This window comes from Martes martes (genome assembly GCF_963455335.1).
Source record: "Martes martes genome assembly, chromosome: 16".
NCBI lineage: Eukaryota > Metazoa > Chordata > Mammalia > Carnivora > Mustelidae > Martes > Martes martes.
In genome coordinates, this window is record NC_137904.1 from 32782264 (window position 1) to 32809237 (window position 26974).

General features: G+C 45.8%; 1 protein-coding gene across 4 annotated transcripts in view; it reads left to right on the forward strand.

The window, feature by feature from the left end:
- RNF43 (ring finger protein 43) overlaps positions 1–26974 on the forward strand; it is a 64788-nt gene that overhangs the window by 26152 nt on the left and 11662 nt on the right. For 2 of the 4 annotated variants that reach the window (XM_080825922.1, XM_080825925.1), the window contains one exon: positions 22492–22614. The exons of 1 other annotated variant lie outside the window; for it this stretch is intronic. In XM_080825922.1, the coding sequence (XP_080682048.1) occupies positions 22492–22614 (123 nt within the window). Of the gene's footprint in view, positions 1–8129; positions 8242–22491; positions 22615–26974 lie in introns of those variants that run through there. One more of the 4 variants, XM_080825924.1, reaches the window with a different exon arrangement.

Sequence of the window (26974 nt, forward strand, 5' to 3'; positions counted from 1 at the left end):
GGTGGGTAAGAATTTCGGGCACCTGGCCAAGATACACATAGCCTGTAATCGTTAACTCAGTCTGTAAACAGTTCAAACGGCACTGAGAGGCCGTCAGTTATTACATTAGAAGAAGCCTTTCATCTCTCTTGCCTAGAAGCCAGGCGTCCAGCATTGGCCCCCACTGTGGCGATGGGAAGCACGGGGCTATGTGTACAGCCACCAAGGCCCGAGTAGCGCAGGGCCATACAATGGAGCCTGCTCCGACTGACTGACTTCCAAACTCTCAGCATTGGAGCAATGATGACATCAAATCATTCATTTCCTTTTGTTCTGCACCTGGCTGATGCTGGAAGGAAAAAAGAAAAAAGATAGAAAAGGAAAGAAAACCTTGACCAGGAATAAATAGTGGGGAAGAAATTATCTTCAGAGATTGGAAATTTCATTTTTCAGCTCAATTTTCCTACCCACATCCGTGTTCTGAAACCTTTACAACCTCACCATTGACATTTTTATCTTGTTCCTTTGCTCCAGACTGAATCCAAGTTTGGTCCTCAGTATACCCTATGTCCCCCATTAGCTTTACAGTTACTCAGTATTACTGGACCCTAAGTACAAGGCACAGTGCTGGGCCCTGATAACAGACATCCTGCCCTCAAGGTGCTTACTAATTGAGACCTTAAGATAATACTAGATATATTCTAGAGATAACTACCACCATGAGAGTTTATAACAAGTGCCAACTAAGGCATATGATGAGTTTCTGTGGGAGTTCGCAGTAAGGAGAAAGAAAAGCAACGTGGACAAGGGTGATCAGGGAAACTCCTTTCCAAGTCTGTGAGAAATCTTACATTCCGTCCTTTTCTTTTTATTAGTTTCTTTTCTTTCATATTTCTAACCAATTTTCTTTTGTCTTTATCATTGCTAATTTTGCTAGCAATATTGACTGTTCCAGACATAGAGTAAATGGAATCATTAGCCCTCTTTTAGAATTTTTCTGATGAATAGAATTTTGCAGAGGTAGTTTCAAGACCTGCCTGCCCATGGGGCGTTCTGTCACCAAACACAGCTTACTCTAAGCATCTTGATTGCGGAAGACCCTTTCCTGATGAATATTTCTAAAGTTCAGATTAGTTTTAAGGCTGTCATTGCTGAAGCACTTTATGGTACGTAGCACAGAGCAAAGTTTAGATTAGGCCATAGGTTTTAAATGAACGAGAGGAATAAAATCCTGCACTCATTGTATTCAAGGTGAGCACCAAAGCCAGATTTTGCCCCTCATTCCAGAATCCCAAGTGTGAAGCAGCTAGATTCTTTTTCTCTACAAAACAGTATCTTAACACTCGCCTCATGTACTTCAGCTGAAGAAAAAGGATTCAGCCAGAAGACATTCTTCCCGCTAAAAGCTAGGTTGGTGGCGGGAGCTGCATTATATCGTCAGCTAGACTGGGGCCCTCATGACTTAATTAGTTAGAAAGCTCTGATCCCAGGCCTCTCTATTTTCTTCATTTCATTTCCATTTTTCTGGCTTTCTGGATCACCCTTTCATCCCCTTTACATATTTTAGGGTTTGCTTCTGACTTGCTATCCAAGTTTCCTTTGCTGATTCTGAATGTAGCTTTAGGGGAGCATGAGTAAAATAGAAGAGGAGGTATGGCTTGAGGACGTGCAACCTTGTACTCCACCCTGTGTTCTGCTTCTGATTTACCCATCTGCGGAGGATGAGCCCCTTCTGGGGTCCAGGATAACTACACTTGCCCCTAATTCATAGAAAAAAACAGCTCAGTCTTTAAAAAAGAACTCAAGTCCTTTAGAAGAAAACAGGCACTAGAGAAAACAAATCTAAGCCTCTCTACCATTTGCTCAGCATTATTTGTTCATGGTAAACAGGAGAGTGGTTATTTGAGAGGACGTGTTAAGTCACATTTATACAGTAGAATTGTAGAAATACAAAATGTGTAAGGTACATACACAAGGAAGCTTTGTGGCTGCTATCTGATCCACCCAATTCAGTGCCCTGGCTAATTCTGAGGTCATTTACAATAAGGTTTAACAGGAGGAAGCAGTGGAGGAAGGCCCTGCTCTTCTACTCAAATATAGTCTGTTTTTGGGAAATGATTGTTCTTGAATTTTGGCTTCTCATCCCCACCGTTTTCCTTATGCTTGTAGTAAGGCAACTGCCTACAATCATTTTGGTCCCTCTAGATCAGTCCTCCCAGATTTTAAGGTATATCAGAGTCAGTTTCAGCAAGCTTGTTAAAACACAGATTGCTGGGCCCTACCCCGAGGGTTTCTGATTCCATATGCCTGAAGGGAGGCTGGAAAATCTGTATGTCTAACCAATTCCCAGGTGATACTGATGCTGCTGGGTCTTGGAGACCAAATTTGGAGACCCACTGCTCTAGATTACCACCTCCTTTATAACAACGAAGACTTTTAACAAATAGCCACAGCATCCCACCTGCACTGAAGTCACTGTGGCTTTAGGACCTGAAAGCGAACACTTGGTGATGAGAGAATTTGTCCTGCTTGCAGAGCAGTGGCCTGGAGGCGAAACAATTTCCTTACAGGTCCCTGGCAGCTTACTGACTCTTTCAAGCAGCAGGTAGCTTGTGGGAGCTCCCTTTTAGAAAAACTACTAGCTGACGTACAGAACTAGCAATAGGACGTAAGAATGAAACCAACACTTTTGGTTAACTTCTGTATCTTCCTCAGAGAGAAAATTCCAAGGTTTCCTTGCCTTTAGGAGTTCTCATTTTTCTTCTCTCCACTTCCCTGAGCCACAGAACCTTTTGGGTTGTACATGAGATGATTTTAGAAGCTAAGTGAGGGGAATTTCACTCTCGCAAGACAGGCTACATAGCATCATCCCTTCTGGATTTATTGAGGTGGGACTAGTTCAAGCGAACCAATAAGCAGAAGCTCTGCTTTTAATTGGATTCACTGATGTAGACATTGTAGCTTTTTCTAACTTAATATTTAAAATGTTAGCATAATAGTGCTGTAGCTGAAGACATAAACAGGATTTGGCAGATTTATATCTCCAGTCCTGTCCTTTCACTCAAACTTTGATGCTTATTTCAAATTGCCTATAGGATTTAAATGTTCATCTCTAATTCAGTATTTCCAAGAGTCAATTAATTTTCCCTGTGCAAAATTAACTTCTTCTTCCAATATTCTTCTTTGGGTTGATGCAATTCCCACCCTCCCAGTACCCCCCACCCCCGCCAATTCTCCAGGTGTAGATCCTTTAGCTCCTTTATTGTGTGTGTGTGTGTGTTTTTTTTTTTTTTAAGATTTTATTTATTTATTTGACAGAGAGAGAGAGATCACAGGTAGGCAGAGAAACAGGCAGAGAGAGGGGGAAGCAGGCTTCCTGCTGAGCAGAGAGCTTGATGCGGGGCTCGATCCCAGGATCCTGAGATCATGACCCGAGCCAAAGGCAGAGACTCAACCCACTGAGCCCCCCAGGCGCCCCTGGCTCCTTTATTCTTATACTTCAGTCTGTCAGCAAGTACTTTCAACACTTCCTGCATAATTTCTGTGATTCATCCTTTCACCTTTTAACTGTTACCACCAGAGTTCAAGCTCTCATTGTGCCATGCTGAAATCTGGAACAGCTCTCTAACTGGCTTTCCTACCCCCAGTTTCTTTTCATTCTACTATAGTTTTTACTCTGATACTCAGTTGTGTTTCAAATACTGTTTTGATCATGAGATCCCATTGCTTCAGAATTTAGAGTGATTCCTTTTTCTCATATGCCAGCAAGGTCTAGCTCTTATCTCGGCATTCAGCGCTTTCACAATTTGACCATAACTCAGCTATCTAAGCTATCTTGGCCCCTCTATTTTTCAGTCACAGAAATCTTCTTGTACTTTGAAGACTTGAGAGAAACCGATTGAGAAGCCCACTTTTCCTATGACTTGATCCCATGGAAGTTCCCCAGACCCATTTGACAGAGCCTGCCAATCAGTATGCCCTTATTTTACATATGTGGTCATTCTTCTCTTATCCAAATCTTATTCAGTTCAGCCTTCCTTAGGGACTGGCTTAAGATTCATCATGTCCACTAAGCCCACAGGACCTGATGGCTGTGCCACACAATGTAACACTTGATAGTGTACCATTTTATGCCATCATTGAATTGTGTTCATAGGTTACTTCCCTAATAAGACTATAACTCCTGGGGTGGATTTAACATAATTTTGGAAAGAAAATAGATGTTCATCAAACACTTGTCAAGAAAGAGGCCACATTTCAGGCCCATTCTGATGTGCCCATGGGGCAAATCTCCATGTGTACCCATCCCGAACCCTACTCAATAGCCTTATCATGTGACTGTATCTTGACAAAGAGCATTTGGGAGCTATTGATCTTTCCTGTAACAAAGGGTTTGGGAAGAAATTGTAGCAGCTGCTATTTTAGGGAGAAAGATGGCTCTAGAAATCAGCCTGATAGTGTCCAGGCTAAGAATCAAGCTTAGTGACAGAGAGCAATTCTGCTAGTTAGGTATTTGGCTCAGAAGGGAGTTCAGCCTCTGAAGTATTTCAGGTAGGTGTGAACTGAGCAGTTAGATGTGTTGCTACTTTCTGAAGTGAGCCTGCCTAAAGGCGAAAGCATGGCCCGATGACTGGGTGATGACTCCCACACTGTGAGTTCTCTTTTATACGCTACAGGGAGGTACCCACCCGAACAAACACTTTGAAGAAGCAAAGGAAAGTGTGGTCAGAACCTAAATGTAGTCATTGTGTCAACAGCAGTATCAGATAAGGTAAATTTTATGGAGTGGGGGGTGTGGTGGGGGAAAAGTCGATGCATCTGTGGTCAGTGATTCAGAAACTTGGTGCCACATTATAGGGCACCATGAAGCCACCTTATGGCCCGGCCACCCCATGGTGGCTGATGTCATATAATTACCCATTTGCTAACTGGGCCAAGAGGAAATTGATTGGATGAAAGCCAGAGTAAGGTATAGTTACCTTGTAGCTGAGCCACAGTCAGAACCTATGCGACCTGATGGCTTTGGGGGACTTCTTTCTATACCAGTGAAGCCATTGTCATTGTCAACTGCAAAGTGGTTGATTGTTTTATAGGTGTCATGCATTTTTGCTTGCTTACTCCTAAAACAGATACATTCTCATCTGAATTTATTCAGATGTGCTCCATTGCTCACGCATTGCCAAATTATGATATCTCAACCAGGAACAGGGTCCAGACAATTCCTATTGGCTGAACTAGGACTGAACTTAATTCTAGATTGACTCAGCTTCTCTGTTAAAGTTGTTTGAAATTCTGATATCCCGCCAGAGACTGTTTCTAAGGAGTTCTCAGTGTGAAGTATGAATCACAAACAAATAGACTCTTGGGAGACCAAAAGCACAAGCTTTCAATATTAATGCAGCATTCATTTATTGGCTGCTTGTTATATTAAGGCATTGTGCTCTGCGGGATACAAAGAAAACCCTGCCCTCAATTTAGTAGATAAGAATATAAAGCAGAAGGTGAAAAGTGCCACACCATAAATACAAGCAACTTGATTGGGACATTTCAGAAGAAGAAGAGGTTTTTCATGAAAGAGGTAGCATAAAAATGTGCCTTTGAGTGATAAGTAGCATTTTAAAAAGTGACAGGGCAGAAATAAAGGTATTCCAAGAGGACACGAGAGAAGAGTAAGACAGTTTGGTTTGGACAAGCAGTATAGTACATTTAGGAGAGAAGTGGGAATAAAGCTGAAGAAGCAGAGGGGAAGAGGAAGGAATTAATACTTTCTGAGTGCCTACTACTATGTGCAGGAAATGGTGGTACTTTAAATATGTTATTTAATCTCTACAGTGATATTCTTGCATGGATAGTGGTATCTGCATTTTTTTCACCCAGAAAGACACCAAGACTGAAGAGGTTAGGATACCCACTCTAAGTCACACACATCTTTCAAGTGACAGAGCTGTGAAATGTGAAATGTAAAACCAGGTTGTCTGATTCCAAAGCCAGTGCAGAGAGCCGCAGCCTTGATCTGATAGGCTAAGGAGTTTGAATTTAATTCAGGAGGCAGTGGAGAGTCGTTGGTGGTATTTGGGCAGGACAACGACATGACTGGTGCTATATTTAAGAAGAGTGCTCTTGCAGAGAAATACAGAGCGCTCTAGAATGGTGAGACTGGAGACTAGTTAAAAGCCTATTGTAGTGCTTCAGGCTCCAGGGAGCTAGAGGAAGTAGGTTTCCAAAGAGGAGTTTGAGGGGCGCCTGGGTGGCTCAGTGGGTTAGGGCCTCTGCCTTCAGCTCAGGTCATGATCCCAGGGTCCTGGGATCGAGTCCCGCATCCGGCTCTCTGCTCGGCGGGGAGCCTGCTTCCCCCTCTCTCTCTGCCTGCTTCTCTGCCTACTTGTGATCTCTGCCTGTCAAATAAATAAATAAAATCTTAAAAAAAAAAAAAAAACAAAACAAAGAGGAGTTTGAGTGATTGGATGCAGGAAGGGGGGATCCTAATGGCTCTGAGGTGCTCAGCCTGGGTCTCTAATGACAGTGCTCTTGACAAAAACAGACAAATTAAGAGAAGTTATTGGCTTAGGGTGGAGTGCAGGCAGACGATGATGTACGTATGTTTGGTATTTTTGAGTTTGAGGGACCAGAAAGACCTCAAAGAAACAATGTGTATCAGGCATTTTGTAGTGCAGGATAATTTGACTTAGGAGAAATTTTTGGAATTTGTGAAGATACTAGAGTGAATAAGAACCCCAGAAGAAAGGTAATAAAATCAGAGAACACCTCCTTTTATTTATTTATTTACTTTTAAGATTTTATTTATTTACTTGGGAGAGAGAGAGAGCAAGAGCAGAGGGAGCAGCAGAGGAAGAGGGAGAAGCACCCTCCCAGCTGAGCAGGGAGTCTGATGCGGGGCTCGTTCCCAGTACCCTGAGACCATGACCTGAGCTGAAGGCAGCCCCTTAACTGACTGAGCCACCCAGGTGTCCCTGCACCTCCTTATATTTAAATGAGAGGAAGAGGAAAAGAAGAGGAAGGCAGAGGCATCAGATGAGGCACGGAGAAGTGGAAGAATAGAGCAGCATTACATCAAGAACAGCAAGTAGGGAGAGTGTCAAGAAGGGATGTTTGACATGTCAGAAGTAAGTTAGGCATATTGGTCTTGCTTTAGCATCAATCCGCATTCTTAGAAAACAACTGGTCCCATACATCCTTTGTCCCTTGTGCTTTCAAGTCTGTTATGGAGGAACTTAGTGAACCAGGAGAACCGTTTTCTTATTAAAGACATGTTTGGTGATCACATTTTAAAATTTAAGCTAGTGAGAGCTCTCAGTTTTGCTCCTGCCAAAATAAACTGGACGTTTCAGGTCTTGCTCTAAATCATTGGAAGTTTAGTTCCCAAGAAGGCGCTCAGAATTTTGGCACTTTTATTCCTTTCCTCTGTGGCTCTTTCTATGGTCTGCCACATCGCCTTTCATTATATTTAATACATGCAGTCCATGTCCGGAATTCGGGATTCCTGGTTGGAAGCCCAACATGCATTGTGTTGTCTCTTGGCCCTCATTTGTAAAATGGGTGGTACTAATAAAGGGAGAATAAAATAGCTAATGAGGGATTATAAAGTACTTTACCAATATAAAATGCAACATCAAAGCCAAATAATTGTCTTAATTCAGGGCGAAGGGTTCCATTAGCAGGGTAAAAATAAAAAGGACAAAGGGTAGTGTTGCTTTGTACCTTGATAACAGTGTAGATCTCCGAAGTGCGGCTGTTGATCCTCATTGCCCTGTGAACTCTCAACCCAGAAATTTGGCTCTGCTCCTTCCTAACTCTCCCAGGACTTCCCTTACCCACTAAGTCTGGCGATGGCCCCTCTCCGAATGTCTTGACAGACGCAAGCAGGAACTTCTGTCCTGCAGAGCCCGCTTGATAACTGAGAAGACTCCTCTTCCATTTCTCAGCACTTTGATGGTCTCCTCATATCTTTTACCATCTGCGCTTAGCAAGAAAAATAAAGGGGTCTGAGCAATTAGGAAGTGACAAAGAACTCATGGTTCACAAAGAGTAAGTTAAAGGATGCTTGGAATGTTCGAACATACATCCTCAGGACCAGAGTGGGCTGGAGGGCTGAAGAGGCTGCGGGGAATCTGAAACAGGAAAGGCGGTGGTACCAAGTGGCTCCTCAGCTAAAGCCCTTAAGAGCTGGGCTTCAGACACATCAGCTTTTCAGAGCAGAAGGATGGAGAAAAGAAATATAATTCATCTCTCATCCCACTGAAGGTAAGAAAAATGTTATTTAAATACGTTATTTCATTTAATGCTAACCTGACCCACTCAGAAAAAATATGGAGTAGTATTGGGAGTACATCAGCTCTTGAGTTTTTCCAGAACTTTTCCATGCAGATCACTGGCCTGAGTCCTCATAAAATCTTGGTAGGCAACCCTATAGCCTGCAGCCAGTGGGGGCAAGAGTTTCTTTGAGGCCATGCTGTAGGGATAAAAAAGATAAATAAAATTGTTTCGAACAGACTCTAATTGGTTCCTGCTCTGAAGGAGCTTCCCATCATATCTGGGAGATTAGACAAGACGGCCCAAGAGGACAAGCGAACGCTTCCAAAATAATATCACAAGAATAAGTTAGTCTGCCCGTTTATTCTGTGTTGTCTCAGTGCGGATGTGCTGTGATCTGTGGATTCGCATTCCCTGTGTGTTGTTGGACAATGGCCTTGAGTGCCTTGTGTGTGTGCAAGCGTGTGGCCGTAGCTTTCCAGTTGGGCTCTAGTCTCTTGAGAGCAGGAGCCCACTCCCTTTTTTGCAGGGGGACGCTTTCTCTCCCATTAGGGATTATGTTCAACTTAGCACATTGATACTGAAGGAAGACAGTAAGAGAGTAACTAGGGATGGGCTGTTAAGCGGGAAGATTTTCCTGAAAGAAGTGAGTTTTGTTCAGGGTGACGGAGGAGGTTTAAGTGTGATATAAAAAGGAAGCAAACTCTCCCTTGCTAAGAGGTCAAAATACTGTAAGCTAGCTTTAAAACCTAAACTTACAGGGAGTATATGGAAGGTTTTCAAAGAGAAAGCAGAAATCTGAAAATAAGCATATCTTGATCAAATGACAAAAAAACCGCCAAATTTATTTGATCTTACATCCGTTTATTAAAACAGATAATTCTAGGGGCGCCTGGATGGCTCAGTGGGTTAAGGCCTCTGCCTTCGGTTCGGGTCATGATCCCAGGGTCCTGGGATCGAGCCCCGCGTCGGGCTCTCTGCTCAGCGGGGAGCCTGCTTCCCCCTCTCTCTCTCTGCCGGCCTCTCTGCCTACTTGTAATCTCTCTCTCTCTCTGTCAAATAAATAAATAAAATCTTTAAAAAAAAAAAAAAAACATAATTCTACATTCAGGCATTTTTTTCTTCCCATCTACTGTGTGCCTGGCATTCTGCTCAGTGATGAATAAGGCCTAGTTTCTGACCTGAAGTAGCTCCGGATTGACTTTAGGGGGAGAGGGAAAGGACTAGTAATTTATTGAAATCTAAGACCTAGGCACTGTACTGATATAACTGTAAGAGGTAAGTGTCACTTAAGAATTTTGATTCTATCATTTTAGGGGACTGATGGGGGAAGGTGTTTAATTCTGAGGACCGAAGGCTGCTTAGATTACAGGACTGGGCTGAGAGGTTTGAGGGTGGAAAGAGGTGGAAAGCTGCAGGACTTAGACCTTGGAGTCTGGCTCACAGGGGAAGGGGAGGGGCCCCTTTTTTCCCTGTAGAGCCGAAGAGATCGGGAAAGGCCCATGAGAAGAAAGTAAAAGGAATTTAGCAGAGAACCAAACTACTTTCCCAGCTCATACATCTTTTCTGTAAAAGGCTACTTAAGAGCCAAGACAGTGTTTTTCTGGTTTCATCCTCTTTAACGCTAGAACCCTGCCAGAAGGGTCCACTTATAGATCTTACTCTTTAGTGCTTAGGAGCCCAAGAAATGCTGCTATGAGCAATTACTCAAATATTCAGAGGATGGAAATACCGACGGGCAGCAATGCCAAGATATCCAGGCGCTATCCATGGAGACCCGGCGTAGTGCTGATCCCTAAATGCCATCCCTTCCAGGCTCTCGCAATACCATCTTTCACTTTTTCTTTTATCTCCTGCCTGGAAGGCTCCACCGTGGGTGGGAATAAAAATCTATTCTCCTGTTGCCTCCAGACGGCTGCCAGCAGTCTGTTTGCCTTGTTCTTTACTGGCAAATCATTAAACAGTCCCCCCAAAGCAGGCCTCTTCCCCAGGGCCACCCCGTGGACAGGGATTCAGAGCTGTGGTCAAAGGGCTGTCAGCACTTGGGCTGGAGCCTTTGGGTCGAATCCAACACAAGCCTCTTCGGACTGTTGCCTCTTCGGAACAGAAGCCTCCTTGGCCTGATCTCAACCCCCAGTGGCTTCTGAGGAGAGACTCTGGGCATCTGAGTTGGCTGGTGTCGTGAATAATTTTGTCCTTCTCCTCCTAATGTCATTTCCTAGCACAACTACCTTAGAGCACCTCTATTGTTTCTTGACCAAAGTGCAGACCCATGCTCCTTTTCTCCCCATTCACTTTCCAGTGTACATGCGGTCTTGTGTTTACAGCCCCGGACCTGGGGATGGGGACCAGCCAAGCAAATGCCATAGCCTCCCATCCCCACTCACAACGTGAAGTTCAAAGCTGACCACAGATTTAGTTGTGCTGGCCCATCTGGATACAGGATCCATCCCTCAAAGGACGTATGAGCACCGTGGTGAGCAGGTCGTGGACAGCTGGCACCGAGTTTGTGGGGTGACTTAGAATCCCCGCAACCTCTGAGCAGGAGACTAGGCCTGAAAGACATGGCATGTGTGAAATAACCAGATTAACGTGGCTGTTTCACACCCTTGCGTTAAACTCACCAACCTCAGCAATGCTTGAGTAGCTCTGCTGGGAGTCCTGACAGGCCTGTGGCATATTGACGTGAATAATCTGATGTCCTCAGGTCTCATTTCTGCAGTCTTCTTTTACAGAGGCTGTCTGGTTGTAGTCTTTGGCCTTTTTGGTATTAAAATCTTGACAGAAGTAATTACTTAAGCAGCAGCAGCAGCACTGCCTGGTTCCAGCAGGTCTCTAAATCCCTACCATCCCTGGCATGAGTTTAGCTGTAACAGCAGCAAAATCGGAAAGCAGACTGTGTCAAGGCTGTCCTCAGGGAACATCCTGGGCTGGACTGGAGCCCTGTGGGGGGGTGGTGAACTAGCGTCGTGTGGTAAGAGCGAAGGTCGCCCCTAGGAGGGCCCTGGCCCAAGCCTCCTTAGACCATTATCCTGGAAATAGGAGGGCAGGTGTCGCCCTGGCGATACTGCCACCCATGCCAAGACCTCAGCTCTCGCTCAGATGACCTCTTTTAACAAGACTTAGGTAAATGAGGGGCCTCGAGCGGTGCTTCCCGAAGGATGGGAGGCAGTGAAGGTGGTAGGGTCTCCCTGCGACAGTGGTCACTGACTGAGGGGCAGAACTCAGCTGACACCTCAGGACCTCCTAGTGTGGGATTCTTAGAGGTTTGATCCCTGAGAGCCTCACCTGGTGGAGGAGAGGAGTTCAAACTGCGTGACTGGGGTGTCTTCCGAGGTCTTGACCTTCGTGGGCCTCAGAACTTTGGCATCCTGTTTCATAGCTTTCCTTCTAAAGAACATTGATGTAATTAAAACATTTGGGGAGCTACCTCTCCTTTGCTCCTAACTTCGTGAATAGCTTCCAGAGGTCATTCTGGGCTGAGTCAGGACAAACCGTGTTTCTGGGTGGGAATAGAATGGACAGAAGCTCTACCTCTTGGGTGGTGGAGATTTTCCTCCTTCCCTCTGATGATTGCCAAGTAAGCTTCTTCTCCGATATCAGTTTATTTCAAAAGCAACTTAGACGGTTAGCTCTTTCTTCTTTCCCCTCCCTTCTTCCTGCTCATGACTCTGCTTCTGACCCTGTGAACTACCCATCCATAGATGCCAGGCAGGGTGTGGGGTCAGGAAAACCCCACTGCGGAGGCCATTTTAGGGTCATGAGGTCCACTTACATCATGGAGTTTGTCCAGGATCCAAGAGAAGGATAGGTGAATTTTAAAACTGAAGAATGAAGCCTGTAATGTGGAGTGAGACAGAGAGGGAAATTGTAGTCTGGTTGAAAGACCATTATTGGGGTCTGAGCTTCTGTGACCTCTAATATCAGGACACACCTTTCTCATCCTAAACAAACATGGACTCTTCACTGGGAAAGCATCTCTGAGCAATGTCTGGGTCTGGCTACCTTTGTTGTGGCTAGGAGAAGAGATGAGATAAGCCCTAGGGGACAGAAGGGAAGCAGGGCTGCTGGGCAGAAGGAGCCTAGGCCCGGAGGGAAGAGGAGCAAATAGACCTTACTTCTGTGTTGTTGCTGAGAATGATGCAAGTTTGAACATTCTACAGATGGAGGTCCTGAAGCCTTCCACCCATACATTGCAGTATGCACCTAATGCTTGCTGTACCGTGCAGAATCCCTTCCAGTGCACACCCCTGGAGGTGGCATGGCTGGATGGAGAGGGTACTGGCATTGAATTCTGGAGCCCTTCACCTCCTTTAACTAGCTGTGTGGCCTTGGGCAGTCTGTGACTTGAGTCTCCCATTCCTCATCTGTGAAAAGGAAGTTTTGAAGGGCCTTAGAGGCATGAGCCAGGCCCAGCTATTAGTAATTCACAACTCTTTATAAACTATATGGCAACTGGATTCAAATGAAATTTTATTAATTCTTTCAGCAAATACAAAGGACCTCCAAAATGCAAGCCCCAGGCTGGACTTTTTTTTTTTTTTTTTAAGATTTTATTTATTTATTTGAAAGAGAGCAAAAGTGATCATGATCACAGAGGGAGAGGAAGAAGCAGAACCGCCGAGTGGGAGCCCAGTGTTAGGATCATGACCGAGCCCAAGGCAGACGCCTAACCGACTGAACCATCCAGGCTCCCCCCGCCCCCCACTAGACTTCTGATGAGCTCATTTTCTGTCTCAGACTTTGTTCCCTTGCTTCCTGTTGGAAGCTGGCACATCATTTCCGTTCTCGTGTCAGCACAGTTGCTCACTGGCACACCTGTCCGCAAGGAGGTTCTCTGGATCAAGTGAGAAACACAGGAGGCCTCCGTCACCCATCCTCTCTCTGCCAGTCGACTCTCATCAGGGAGCCCAAGGCTGTGCTTGGCTAGCCCCACCAATATTATTTTCTTTTGTACCTTAAAAAAATCACACAATTAAGCAGGAATACATTTTCCTTGTCTAAAAAAATATTAACAGAATAAAAGGAAACCCCTTTTGACAATTTCCCAGCCTCCCAGCTTAATTCAGTAGGAAACTCAGCCATCCCAAAGATTGTAGTGACAAACTAAGGTAAGGAAGAGAATGAGGTCTAGAGGTTTCCAAATCCAAACCTAATCAGTCACCCTTAGGATCTAACCTGTGGTTGTGAACATTGACCTCTTTAATAAAGGACAAAGTGACCAAACTAGGCCTCCGAGGCTGTTCTGGTGCTGCGGGCAGGAAGCAGCCACTTCAGGCCCAACTGTGTTTCCCAACGCCCGAGCTACAGAGCTTGACTTTATGATACTGGTGTGTCCTACTGCTGGAGATAAGAGTCAGGTAGTTCTAAGTGCAGGTAATGGAGGTTGCACAGGAGAGATTGATTATAAAATCTGAAAAGAGGAAATGGGGAGAAAGGTGCCTTTGATGCCTGGCCAATGTTCCTGATTACAAAGGCAAAATTGTAGCAGGCAGTAAAGTTCCTGTCCAAGGCCTGGGTGAAGGTCCGTATGTGGAATCAGAGAACTAAGAGATTATTGCAGCAGAGGTGGGGGGAGGAGGGTGGCTGGAAACAAGAGACAGTAAAGAATTGCTTGCAAAAGCACACACCCTAAGATGAGGAGATGCCGCGGATAAAGAAAGACCAGCATTAAGTTTGGGGCTCGGTTGAGCCCTGGAATGCCCTTTGTGAGGAGGTAATGAGATCACGTGGCCGCTTCACGGGAAGGAGGCAGGCTGAGAACTGGAAGAGCTTGTTCAGTGGGGTTTGGGGGGCTGAGCACAGGAGGGAAGTGACCGTGGGTAATGAGCTGTCCCAGACTGTGCCTTGTAGAACACTGGCATTCAGAGGCACTGTTGACAATCACCGAGGGAGTAGCACTCAGAAAGGTCTTTGTCCCTTCCACAATGAGGAGGGACTTTACTGTTGCAAATGCAATAATAAAACAACTACCATTTAATGAGCGTTGACTGAGTGTTGGGCTCGGTGCTAGGCATATATCCATTATCTCTGTTCTTCATGATAATCATCCCATTCTGTAGGTGAAGAATGTGGGGCTCAGAAAGTCTAAGTAACCTGCCCTAGGTCACACAGGAAATGACGGAGTCAGAATTGGAGCCTTAGGTCTATTTGGAAAGGAGGAAAATCAGAACAAATAAGTTAAAGGAGAAAGACAGAGACATAGAGAACAGATCCAAGGGGTGCCTGGGTGGCTCAGTGGGTTAAAGCCTCTGCCTTTAGCTCAGGTCATGATCCCAGGGTCCTGGGATCAAGCCCTGCATCAGGCTCTCGGCTCCACGGGGAGCCTGCTTCCTTCTCTCTCTGCCAAACTCTCTGCCTACTTGTGATCTCTGATTGTTAAATAAATAAACAAAATCTTAAAAAAAAAAAAAAGAACCGATCCAAGAATAGGAAGTACAACACATACCACTAAAGGACAGTATTCATGTCTTTACACAGTTGTATAAAATATGTGTGCAAAGCTGAGTTCTCAGCCAGAGTGGCCTGGACCCTGAGAGAAAGTTCAGGCTCCTCTTCATTTGCCCCTCATGGCAGCATATGGGACAGGGTGTCCCAACTTCTGACCTTTCAGAAACACACAGATAACCAATCCTTAAGCCCGTCAGGTTTTGGGGGGCCCTCCCCAGCCACACCCTCTCTGAATGCTACAAACCTCTTTCTCTTGGCTCTCTCCGGGTGTCACTGAGAGGACAGGTGACATCTCCTTATTAGGAGACCTTGCATCCTAAGGAGGCAGGTGCATTTGGATCTATTTTCTTCTCAGGGGCCTTCTTCCCAGCTGAAAATCCCCTGAAGGAGGGAGCAAAAACAGCCCGTGTTATACTCAAGGAAGACTAAAACTGCTTTGCTAGGTAATGAATGGTGTCCTAGTTGAATGACTTTTTGTTTTGTTTTGTTTTGTTTTTAATCTGAGAATACTTGAAAAAGTCTTACTGCAAAAGAGTCAAACCATACAAAAGTGTAATGAGTATGGTTTTCATGCCACAAATATACTGTACAAGACATCTGTTTTCTTGAGAACTTCCCCTCACAGAGCAGCTGAAACAGAAATATCTGAGAGACCCCTCTGAAACTTGTCTGCGCTGGTCACCACGAATGTGCCCATTGTTCAGGTACAAGTGTTCCCTTGAAATCTGCAGAGGTGCGTCATATTTGCCCAGGCCCAGCCTTCTGGAATCTACCGCTCCTGGAGCCCAGCCTGCAGACTCCTACAACTTGGCATATCCCCAGACTCTGGCCCCCATTCTCTAGGATTCCTGGGACTCTAATGGCCCCCACTACCCCCACCCCCACCCTACACACTCCTTTCTGCCTCCAGGACACTCAGTATTTTCCTCAAGGAGTTCAGTCCTTCACAAAAGTCAGGAAGATAGGTCTTTAGCAACACTTCCTTTGGGCAAGTGCCCCTGAGGCAGGGAAATAGAGGGGGGGTGGGGCCTCTTTTCTTGGAATGGCAGGAGAGAAAAGACAGAGAACAAAACATAAATAGCTTTCATTCTTTTCTGTTCTTCCCCAACAGCAAAAAAGCAAAACTCAAATTAATATCTTGGTATATCATCCTATGACTGAAATGTTCAAAGCAAAAGCACCAAACTCTTATCTTCACCGTCTGCTCTCTAAATCTTCTCCCAAAGCCAGCATTACCAGAATTTTGGTGTGCATTGTGTTGCCTTTATTAAAGTTAACTGTCAGCTATCTGGTTGTCTACCTTTAATATTTAATAGAAAAAATACCGGTCGAGTACCTACTGTGTGGCAGGCACCAAAGGGGCGCCATGGCTTGCAAGGGGGGACAAAGTATGGGAAGGGAATGGTAAGCCCAGAGCAGGCAGAGCCTTTAAACTGTGTTTATAGACACAGACTTTATTCCAAGAGCTATGAGAAGCCTTTTAAGAGCTTAAAGTGGAAGAGTGACACAGGTTAGCATTTTAGATCACTCTGGCTTTAGTGTATAGAGAACTGGGCTGGGGGGGTGGGGATGACCCCAGATAAGAGGTTATTTCAGCAAACGGGAACAGCAAAGATGGCGGCCTGTATTGGAGTAGCCAGAGTGGGAATGGAGGAAAGAGGACAAAGAGGAGACATGTTTGGGAGATAGGATTGTTAGAATCTGGTGATTGGTGGCTGTTGCTGATGGGGGTAGGGCTGAAGGAGAGAGAGGAAGCTAGGAGGACAGCATCTGGCTTGGGTAGTAGGTGGATGGTGATTTCAATCCCTAAAATAGAGAACACAGGAGGAGCAGTTTTGAGGGATAAAATGATTAGTTCAATTTTGAACATGCTGAGATTGAGATGTCTCACTTAAGCTTCTTCAGGCAGAAACATCCAGGCCCTACATGTCGGACATTTGGTCTGGAAGTCAAGAGAGGTCTGGGCTGCACATATGTAATCAATGATCTCTGAAAGCCATGCACTGGCTGGACTCACCCAGGGGGTGCTTGGAAAGTGAAAAGAGAGGAAGGCGGAGGACAGAATCCTGGAAGTCACCACCAATGTTTCAGGGACTTGTTAAGGAGTGTAAAATTAGGATGGCCATGAGTTGGGGGAAGGCATCATGTTTTCAAAGTAAAATGGAGATTATTCTTAATTTATTATGATTATTTTTTACATTATCCTACTTCTTTCATTTCTTCTGATCTCAGCTATGTAATTCTGGACATGTTACTTAACCTTTTTTTTTTTTTTTTAGTTTTTTAAAAATTCTGGTTAGTTAACATAAAGTGTGATATTAATCTCAGGTGTAGAATTTAGAGATTCAACACTTCTTACAACACCTGGTGCTCATCACTTGACAAGTGCCCTCCTTTATCCCCATCACCTATTCAGTTCACCCCCCCACCTGCCCCCAGTACCATCACTTCTCTATAGTTAAGAGCCTGTTTCCTTGGTTTGTCTTTCTCTCTCTTTTTACCCCTTTGCTCATTTGTTTTGTTTTTAAATTCCACATATGAGTGAAATCATATAGTATTTGTCTTTCTCTGAGTTGTTTTGCTTAGCGTAATGCTCTCTAGCTCCATCCACATCATTGCAAATGGCGAGATTTCATCCTTTTTTATGAGTAATAGTCCCTTGTATTCCTATACCACATCTTCTTATCCATTCATCAGTCAATGGATACTTGGGCTGTTTCTATAATTTAGCTATTGTAGATCATGCTGCTGTAAACATCAGGGTGAGTGTATCCCTTTGAACTAGTATTTTTGTATTCTTTGGGTAAATACCTAGTAGTGCGATTGCTGATTGTAGGGTAGTTCTATTTTTAACTTTCTGAGGAACCTCCATACTGTTTTCCAGAGTGGCTGCACCAGCTTGCATTCCCACCAGCAGTGTAAGAGAGTTCCCCTTTCCTCACATCCTTGCCAACACCTGCTATTTCTTGTGTTGTTGATTTTAGCCATTCTCACAGGTATAAGGTGACATATCTCATTGTAGTTTTGATTTGCATTTCCCCGATGATGACTGATGAGGAGCACCTTTTCATATGTCTGTTGCCCATCTGCATATCTTCTTTGGAGAAATGTCTGTTTATGTCTTCTATTTTTTAATTGGATTATTCATTTTGGGGGGGTGTTGAGTTGTATAAATTTTTTTTCTTCAAATATTTATTTAAATTCTAGTTATTCAACACACAGAGCAATATTGGTTTCAGGAGTAGAATTCAGTGATTCATCACTTACAAACAACACCCAGTGCTCATTATTACAAGTGCCCTCCTTAATGCCCATCACCCATTTAGCCCACTCCTCACCCATCTCCCTCCACCAACCCTCAGTTTGTTCTCTGTCTAAAAGAGTCTTTTATGGTTTGTTTCTCTCTCTTTCTCATGTAAATTCTTTATATATTTTGGATACTAACACTTTATCAAGTAGGTCATTTGGAAATATCTTCTCCCATTCTATAGGTTGCCTTTTAGTTTTGTTGATTGTTTCCGTCACTATGCAGAAGATTTTTATTTTGATGTAGTCCCAACAGTTTATTTTTTATTTTGTTTCCCTTGCCTCAGGAGACAGATCTAGAAAGAAGTTGCTATGGCTGATGTCAAAGAAGTTACTGTCTGTGCTCTTTCCTAGGATTTTTATAATTTCAAGTCTCACAATTAGGTCTGTAATGCATTTTGAATTTTTTTTTGTGTATGGTGTAAGAAAGTGGTCCAGTTTCATTTTTTTGCATGTTGCTGTTCAGTTTTCCTAACACCATTTGTTGACATTCTTTTTCCCATTGGATATTCCTTCCTGCTTTGTCAAAGATCAACTGACCATATAGTTGTGGGTTCTTTTCTGGGTTTTGTATTCTGATCCATTGATCTCTGTGTCTATTTTTGTGCCAGTACCATACTATTTTGATGACTACAGCTTTGTAATATAACTTGAAGTCCAGAATTGTGGTACCTCCAACTTTGTTTTTCTTTTTCAAGATTGCTTTGGATATTTAGGGTCTTCTGTGGTTCCACACAAATTTTAGGATTGTTTGTTCTAGCTCTGTGAAAAGTGCTGGTGGTATTTTGATATGGATTGCGTTAAATCTGTAGATTGCTGGGGCATCTGGGTGGCTCAGTCAGTTAAGTGTCTGCCTTTGGCTCATCATGATCCCAGTGTCCTGGGATCCAGCCCCATATCCAAGCAGGGAGCCTGCTTCTCCCTCTCCCTCTGCCCCTTCCCCTGCTTGTGCTCTGTCTCACTCTATCTCTATCTCAAATAAATAAATAAAATCTTTTATAAAGGGGTTCCTGGGTGACTCAATCATTAAGCATCTGCCTTCAGTTCAGATCATGATCCCAGGGTCCTGGGATCGAGCCCCGAATCAGGCTCCCTGCTCGGCAGGAAGCCTGCTTCTCCCTCTAACACCCCTAGCTTGTGTTCCCTCTCTCGCTGTGTCTCTCTCTGTCGAATAAATACATAAAATCTTTAAAAAAATTCTTTAGGGGCGCCTGAGTGGCTCAGCAGGTTAAAGCCTCTGCCTTCAGCTCAGGTCATGATCTCAGGGTCGTGGGATCGAGCCCCGCATCAGGCTTTCTGCTGAGCGGGGAGCCTGCTTCCCCCTCTCTCTCTGCCTGCTGCTCTGCCTACTTGTGATCTCTCTCTCTCTCTGTCAAATGAATAAATTTTTTTTAAAAAAGTATTTAAAAAAGAGTAAGTGAATCTGTAGATTGCTTTAGGTAGTATAGACATTTTAACAGTATTTGTTCTTTTAGTCCATGAGCGAATGTCTTTGTTTCTTTGTGTCATCTTCAATTCTTTCATTAGCATTATAGTTTTCAGAATACAGGTCTTTCACATCTTTGGTTAGGTTTATTCTTAGGTATCTTTTGTTTTTGGTGCAATTGTAAATGGGACTGATTTCTTTTTTTCTTTTTAAAGATTTTATTTATTTGAGAGAGAGAGAGAACACAAGCAGGGGCAGAGGGGGAGCAGGGAGCCCAACATGGGGCTCAATCCCAGGACCCCGGGATCATGACTTGAGCCGAAGGCAGATGCCCAACCAACTGAGCTACCCAGATGCCCCAAATGGGATTGATTTCTTCATTTTTCTTTCTGCTGCTTCATTATTGGTGTATAGAAATGCAACATATTTCTGTACACTGATTTTATATCCTGCGTCTTTTTTGAATTCATGTATCAGTTCTAGCAGTTTTTTGGTGGAGTCATATGCAAACAGTAAAAGTTTGACTTCTTCCTTGCTGGTCACTTAACCACTTAATGCCTCAGTTTCTTCATCTTTAAAATGGAGACAGTAGTTTCTAGAATGATCATCATCATCATTAGCGTGGACAATGGAGGGTTGACTCTGTGTTCATTTGGAGTTACATGACTCCAGAGGCTGGAGTCAGATAGATCTGGGTTCTAATCTTGTATGACCTTCGCTTCCCTGTGCCTCAAGCTTCATTCTTTTCTTTAGATGGGAATGATCATAGGTACCTCATAGTGAGATAGCATCTAGAGGGCCTGGTATGCAAGAGGCATTGACTAATGGCTAATTTCCTCCCCTCCCCTCTCCCATAGCCTTTTCAGGACCAGACAAGTCTGGTAACTCCGACACTAAGTTTTCCTCCTGAATCTCATCGGAGGCATCCTACAATACAGCACCGCTTTGTGTACACTGGTTCCCTCTGCAGAGGTCTGAGGGCAGAGTGGTGGTTAAATATTTGCACACCTTTCTCTAAAGATAACTCTTCTCTGAGGTGACCTACCTCCTCAGTTGACCCCCTGGTCCATGAGAGGCATGCTGGAGTTATCTGAAGAAGGCTGACCGTGGGTCGCAGCTGGAGAGCAAGCCAAGGTGGACTCCCATGACTTCAATCTGTCTTCTGAAGGGGGATCTCCCACCTCTTTGTTCTGTTGGAACAGCTGCCTTCTGCCTCCTGACCACCCCAGACAGTTCTCTGTCATTACCGAGGAACCTTCTCCAGTGCAAATCTGTAGTCTCTGCTCCTTGGTCTGGAGCTTGCTGACCTTTCCAGCCTAGTCTCCTGCCTTTCCCTCCCCACCAGACCTGATTGCTGGAAGTCCCTCCCAGACCCCTGCTGATGCCTCCATGCTGGGCATAGGCTGTGCCTCCTCTGCCAGGAATGTGTCCTCCCCTTCCTGTGGGCCCAGCGGGTGAGCACCACCTGTTCAGAATCCGAGGGAGCCCTGAAGCCCGGCCGTGCTGCAGGCCTTTGCATGAACCCGTGTCATAACATCACCCTACAGTGTATTTGTAACTTGTCTTCTGAGCTTCTTTAAGGCAAAGAGCCCATCTTATTTATTGTTGACTCCCCCACGGATCACACAGGGCCTGGTACCAGGGAGGCCTTCAGTGTTGGTAGAATGAAGAAATGAAGGGATATTTGGTTGGACAAATGGGCAGACAGACAGACTAATGGGACTGAAGTGAGAACAACCGGGGCCCTGGCCTTTTTCCAGGATTTGTTAGGGCGATGTGCGTAACATTTCTCCACACTAAACTTTGGTCACCGCCAGACTAGTACTCCTTAAATTCTGGGAGCAAGAATGGCACTCCCATCTCAATACCCCCTGCCCAAAGATGTGTATTCACAAGGCTGGAATTCAAAGCTGTGTTTGAGAACCCACTACGTTCGAGTAACTGCAGTGACAGAAGAAGTAGCATGACAGTGCTCTCAGAAAGTGACTGCCCGTAAGTCCCTCACTGGCATCGTCATCTTCAGAGACAGCCTCATAAATTCAAAATGCTGTCTGGTTCCTCTGATGCTTCTTTCTGGAAGTCCTTTAGACTTCAGCAGCAGTGGACAGGGGAGTCGGCATGCCTCCCTCATGCAGAATCCCCTTTCTTGCCGCATACACTGGGTTTCCACGCGAGATCATACTTTGTCTCACAGCACTCTGGGAAACTTAGACTCACGTGGGCCTTTGAGTCAGCTCGCATATACAGAAGGGCACTCTTGTCCCTCTGCTGGGAGGATCCTCTGGTCTGTCAGCACACATTGGGCCCACTCGCCCCTGAGTCACTGCTCCACACCGACTGGACTAGGGACATAGGGTCCCAGACTGGCCCCGCCACACCCTCAGAGCAGAGGTGCTGGGCTGGCCCCTCTCTATTACATCGCTGCTGAGGACGGGATGAGCCCCTAGAAAGTGTGATGTTCAAGGCTGTTAGCCAAGCCTCACTCTCCCTGCCCGTGCCCGGCTTCATCCCAGGATGGGCCCAGGGCAAAGGGAGCTATTGAGAGGAACGAGGCAGCGCCGAGTGAGAAGACCCAAGCCATGTGAGAGCTGGGGATCTCAGGGGGCACCCAGGGGATCTCAGGGGATCTCAGGAGGCACTGGTGGCACCCAGCTGCCCTGGGAGAGCACGGAGGGAAGGCAACATTCTGAACGTGCTGATGTGGGCTCTTAGCCTGGGGTTTTGGAGCAGGTAGAAGAAATAGGAGGTTAGAGAGGCTGGGGCATTGGGAGGGTTGTTGGAGTGGCTCTGCAGCAGACTCTTCATGGAGGTTCCCCTTTTGGACACCCTCCTGCCTACCTGCTCCCTGCCTCCGTGTGTTCTTGGCCCTGGCACCCCGGAAATGACAACTGATGGTTACTAGTTTCCTCTGAGGCTTTCAGATGAGAAGGCCTGCTCTTTCATACCACTAGGAGACCTGCCTTGTTCCTGCCTGGAACAGTGGGCAGGTGCTTGGCTCCCACCACTTACCACTTCCCCTCGAGCCTCCCTAACCTCTCCCTCTCTCCCTCTCTCTGCAGTCCCACCCCCTGTACCTGTGCAATGCCAGTGATGACGACAATCTGGAGCCTGGATTCATCAGCATCGTCAAGCTGGAGAGTCCCCAGCGGGCCCCCCGCCCCTGCCTGTCCCTGGCCAGCAAGGTGGGTTCACACCTGCCCACACACACGCTCTGAACTTCACCCAGCTCCAGGCCGTGAGAGGCCCCTTTGTTCTCTGTCCCCTTGCTGCCTAGGAGAGATGGGCCCAGTTCACTCAGGTTTTCCTAACTCATGATGGGTCTGAGAGGGGTGGAAATTCAAGCCTCCGTCCTTTCCCCACCAACCACCCTCTACCAGCAGAATCTGTCATCTAGGGCATGCTGCCTGCCCCATATCCTCCCCCATCACCTGGAAATTCCTAAACCCCTTTCCCTGCCCAGATCAGAGCAAGGAGGGGTCAGTTGAAGGGCTTTTCCACCTCTCAGAAATTTTAACCGAGCATATGCAAGAATAGCAGAAACAGATGCCATTGCCCTACCTGTAAACAGTTCCCATTCTTCCTGCAAGATCGCAAACCAGTGGCTCCACATTTCCATGGGGCATCGCTGGCCGGAGCTGATGGCAGCTGCCGCCTCTCCACCATCCCGGGCTCTCGGGTTTGCCTCGCTCCTCCCTGGCCTGCTACCTCAAAGGCCCTGTGAACATGTGCATTTGTGATTCCTGCTCTAATATTAGTTACTGTTCTCTGTGCGCTGACCGTGGGCCAGGTGGGACAGATTCTTTATGTATCATCTTGTTTACTTTGCACAACAATCAGGAAAGCTAGACATTTTTATTCTCTATTTGACGTATGAGACAAGTGATGGTCAGAAAACTTAAATAACTGGGGCGCCTGGCTGGTGCAGTCAGTGGAGCGTGCGACTCTTGATCTCAGGGCTGTGAGTTCAAGCCCCACCTTGGGTGTAGAGAGTATTAAAAAAATAAAGAAAGAAACTTAAAAAGAACAAGAAAAAACTAAGTAACTTGCTAGGGTTACAGAGCTAGGAAGGGGTGGAGCTGTGATTTGAACTGAGCCTTGTCTACTTCCCAAACCTGGGCTTTTAATCTCCTTGCCCTGTTGCCTCCCATTCTGGCCGGGAACACTGAATGCATATGAGAAGATTCTCATGGTGACCTAAGCCAGAGATTAGTTAGAGTCTATGCGGGTGACTAAGGTCGGCTTAGAGGAAGGGGTCCAGCTCCCCGGTGGGGTAAAAAGAGGAAGCTGCCAGTCCCAGCCCCTGTGCCTGCTCATTGTGCCTGGGCCCAGATCCCCCTGGGGGTTTCCTGATCCTCCTGAGGCCTGCTTCCTGAGCCAGGAATCTCAAGGAAACAGCCTGGGTTCTTCCACGAGCCCACGGAGGGGACAGGGATGTGGGCAGGATTCAAACGTGGCCCCACACGTGGGTGAAGCTACTCTGCCAGGCTGGCCATGCCGGTGCAGAAGGGGGCCAGGGGAGGATGTGGGAAATGGGGGCCAGGACACACCTGGAAGGGGGAGAGCATGGTTTCAGTGCAAGACTATGTGGGTCTTGGGGCATCTGGGTGCCTCAGTTGGTTAAGTGGCCGATTCTTGGTTTCAGCTCAGGTCATGATCTTGGGGTGGTGAGCTCAAGCCCCACATGGAGCCCTCCCTTTGTTAGGTTTGGCGCTCAGTGGGGAATCTGCTTCAGGATTATCTCTCTCCCTCTGCCCCTCCTTCAAAAAATAAATAAATCTTAAAAAAAAAAAAAAAGAAGACTATGTGGTCTTTAACAGCAGCAGAATTTTGTTAGATTGAAGCTACCCTGCTTCTGGCTATTCCATTTCCCTTGCTTTATAGAATATGGGCAAATGTCGTTCATTTATTCATTCGGTAGACGAGTACCTAGTGTTTGGTAGTACAAATGGGAGGGCAGAGAGAGAGAGAGAGAGACTGTGTGTGTGTGTGTGTGTGTGTGCGTGCACACACGGGAGATGCAGGCGTGTGGGAGGAGAGAAGGGGGAAGAAGGCCTCAGAGAAGCTCCACTCTTCTTCTAAAGCCGGGTATGATCTCCCATACTGTGAACACTGGGCCACGTCAGGACGCCGTCCACGTGGGAGGTTTCCTTCTCCCCCTGGGAGGATGGCACTCCTGCAGGAGAACTGAGGCACGTGCGCAGAGGCTAGGAAGCAAGGAACATGAGGGGGGTGCTCTTTGAGGCACTTAACCTTATTGCGCCTTTGTTTCCTCTGCCATAAAATGGGGCTTTTATTTTCTACCCCAGTGATCATTGTGAGGATAAAGATGATGTATGTCAAGTACCAAATAGTGCCTGAGCTAAAACAAACACAGAAACAAAAAACATTAGGGGTTTAGAAGAAGTGCCTTGGCCCAACCCTGTGACCTGCTTTTCTTCCACAGCTTTGGCGGTTGCCTCTCAGGCTTTCTCCCCTGCACTCACTCCTCAGCTGCTTCACACAGGGCTTCTCTTCTCCCTCATCTCTGTGGGCGTGCTCTAGCCCCGTGTTCTCCAGCGGGGCAGGTCCAAGTCTTCCCTCACACCTCATCCTTTGGCCTCACCAAGCAGCTCCTACCTAGGGCCCCCTGGCCCAAAGGAGGTCTGTGAAGGTAGGAATGGAGGTGTCTGAGCTACTTCCAAGATTTATAAGTCCCACAAACTTAACTAAAATATTTATTTATTGCTTTTGGTTACAAGTTATCTCATAGGAAAATGAATTATACATAACAAATGCAGTTAGTTTGGTAAAACATTTTAAAAAATATGGCTTGGGGTGCCTGGTTAAGCCCTTGCCTTCAGTTAGTTAAGCACCTGCCTCCAGCTCAGGTCATGATCCTGGGGTTCGGGGATTGAGCCCCTCATTGGGCTCCATGCTCAGTGGGGAGTCTGCTTCTCCCTCTCCCTCTGTCCCTTCCCCTGCTGCTTCTCTCTCTCACTCTCACACTACCTCAAATAAATAAATAAAACCTTTAAAGAAAATTAAAAAAATAAAAAATATATGGCTCATGGGAGGCATGGGGGAAAGGTGGGTTTTAGCGATAAAAAGTTTGAGAACTCCTAACTTCCATCGGCTCTGCTCTGGAATACGGATTAGTGTTAGTGCTGTCGTCACCATCGACAGAGCTGGGGGTCTTGAGGTGACAGCCCTGGGCCTGAAGCCCGGCATGTCCACTGCCCCTCAGCCTGACCTGGACACTTTAGCTCACCTCTCTGGGCCTCTTGTTTCCTCATTCATAGAAGGGGAATAATAATGGAACTTACATCAGAAAGTAATTGTGAAGATTTCATGGGACAGTGCAGATGGTGGCTCTCAGCCCCATGCCAAGCACATAGGAGCCACTCAATGATCACAGTTATCACTATTGTCATCGCTGGAACCATCATCCCATGCTTTTAGAGTTAACAAGATTGGTTTTTTGTTTTGTTTTGTTTTGTTTTTTTTACTGGTACTTCTCTTGATCTTCTCTGAAACCTCACCATAATTTTTCTGGACTCTTCAGTTCCTGTCACCGCCACCCCCTCCCCCTATCTAGTCACCCAAATTGGTTTCTGTTTCTCTATGAGCAACTCCACAGCCATCCTTGTGATTACCCAGGCCCCAGTCACCTCATGCCTGGACTAGAGCAGTGGCCTTTTCCCTGGTGGAAGACAGCAAGGCCCCACCACTCATACCATAGAGACCACCACCTGGTAACCAGGCATTTGGAAGACTGAAGTCCTGAGTGGGAATCCTGCCTCCATTGCTTATCAGCTGTGTGATCCTGGGCAAGTTGTTTGGTCTCTCTGAGCCTCAGTTTCCTCAAATCAAAACTGATGACTGTCTTGTAGAGTTGTGAGGAGTAAATGAAATCATGTACCCAAAGCATGTAGTGATAGCTGATATGACAATAACTAATACTTCAGGGACACTGACTATGTCTGAGGTACTACTGTAAGGTTTTATGTGGATTAATTTATGTAGTCTGCAAAACAACCCTGTGAAGTAGGTCCTATTATTATCCTCAGTTTACAGAAAGGAAAACTGAGGCATACAGCAGTTAAGTGACATGCTCAAAGTCTCACAGATAATAGTCGGTAGGAAATTCCGGACTCAAACCTGAGCAATCTGGGCAGAGTGGGTCTCAATAAAGGTTATATCCTTTCTATTTCCTCCTACCCTTGTTTTCAAGCCCAGATGAATTCCACCTCTTTTACTGAATCTTTTCTTACTGGCCCAGCCCAGGTAGCCCATTAGGGGCAGAAATCCCTTGCTTCTGGCATGCTGCCAGGGTCTCTGTCTGTGCTTTACACACCAGGTTTCACGGAGATGCTTTGTGGGGCGGGGGAAACCAAGGCTCTTTCCTAACTTCACACCCATCCTCAAACTCAGCTCACTTTTACTGTGTATTGTGTCAGATTGTGTGGGGATGGGGAGTGGAGGGAAGGGCTTTCTGCAGTGAAAAAAGATCTGGGCACTACTGGTTTATTTCATTCATTTGTACTCTAGAACATTATCAGCATT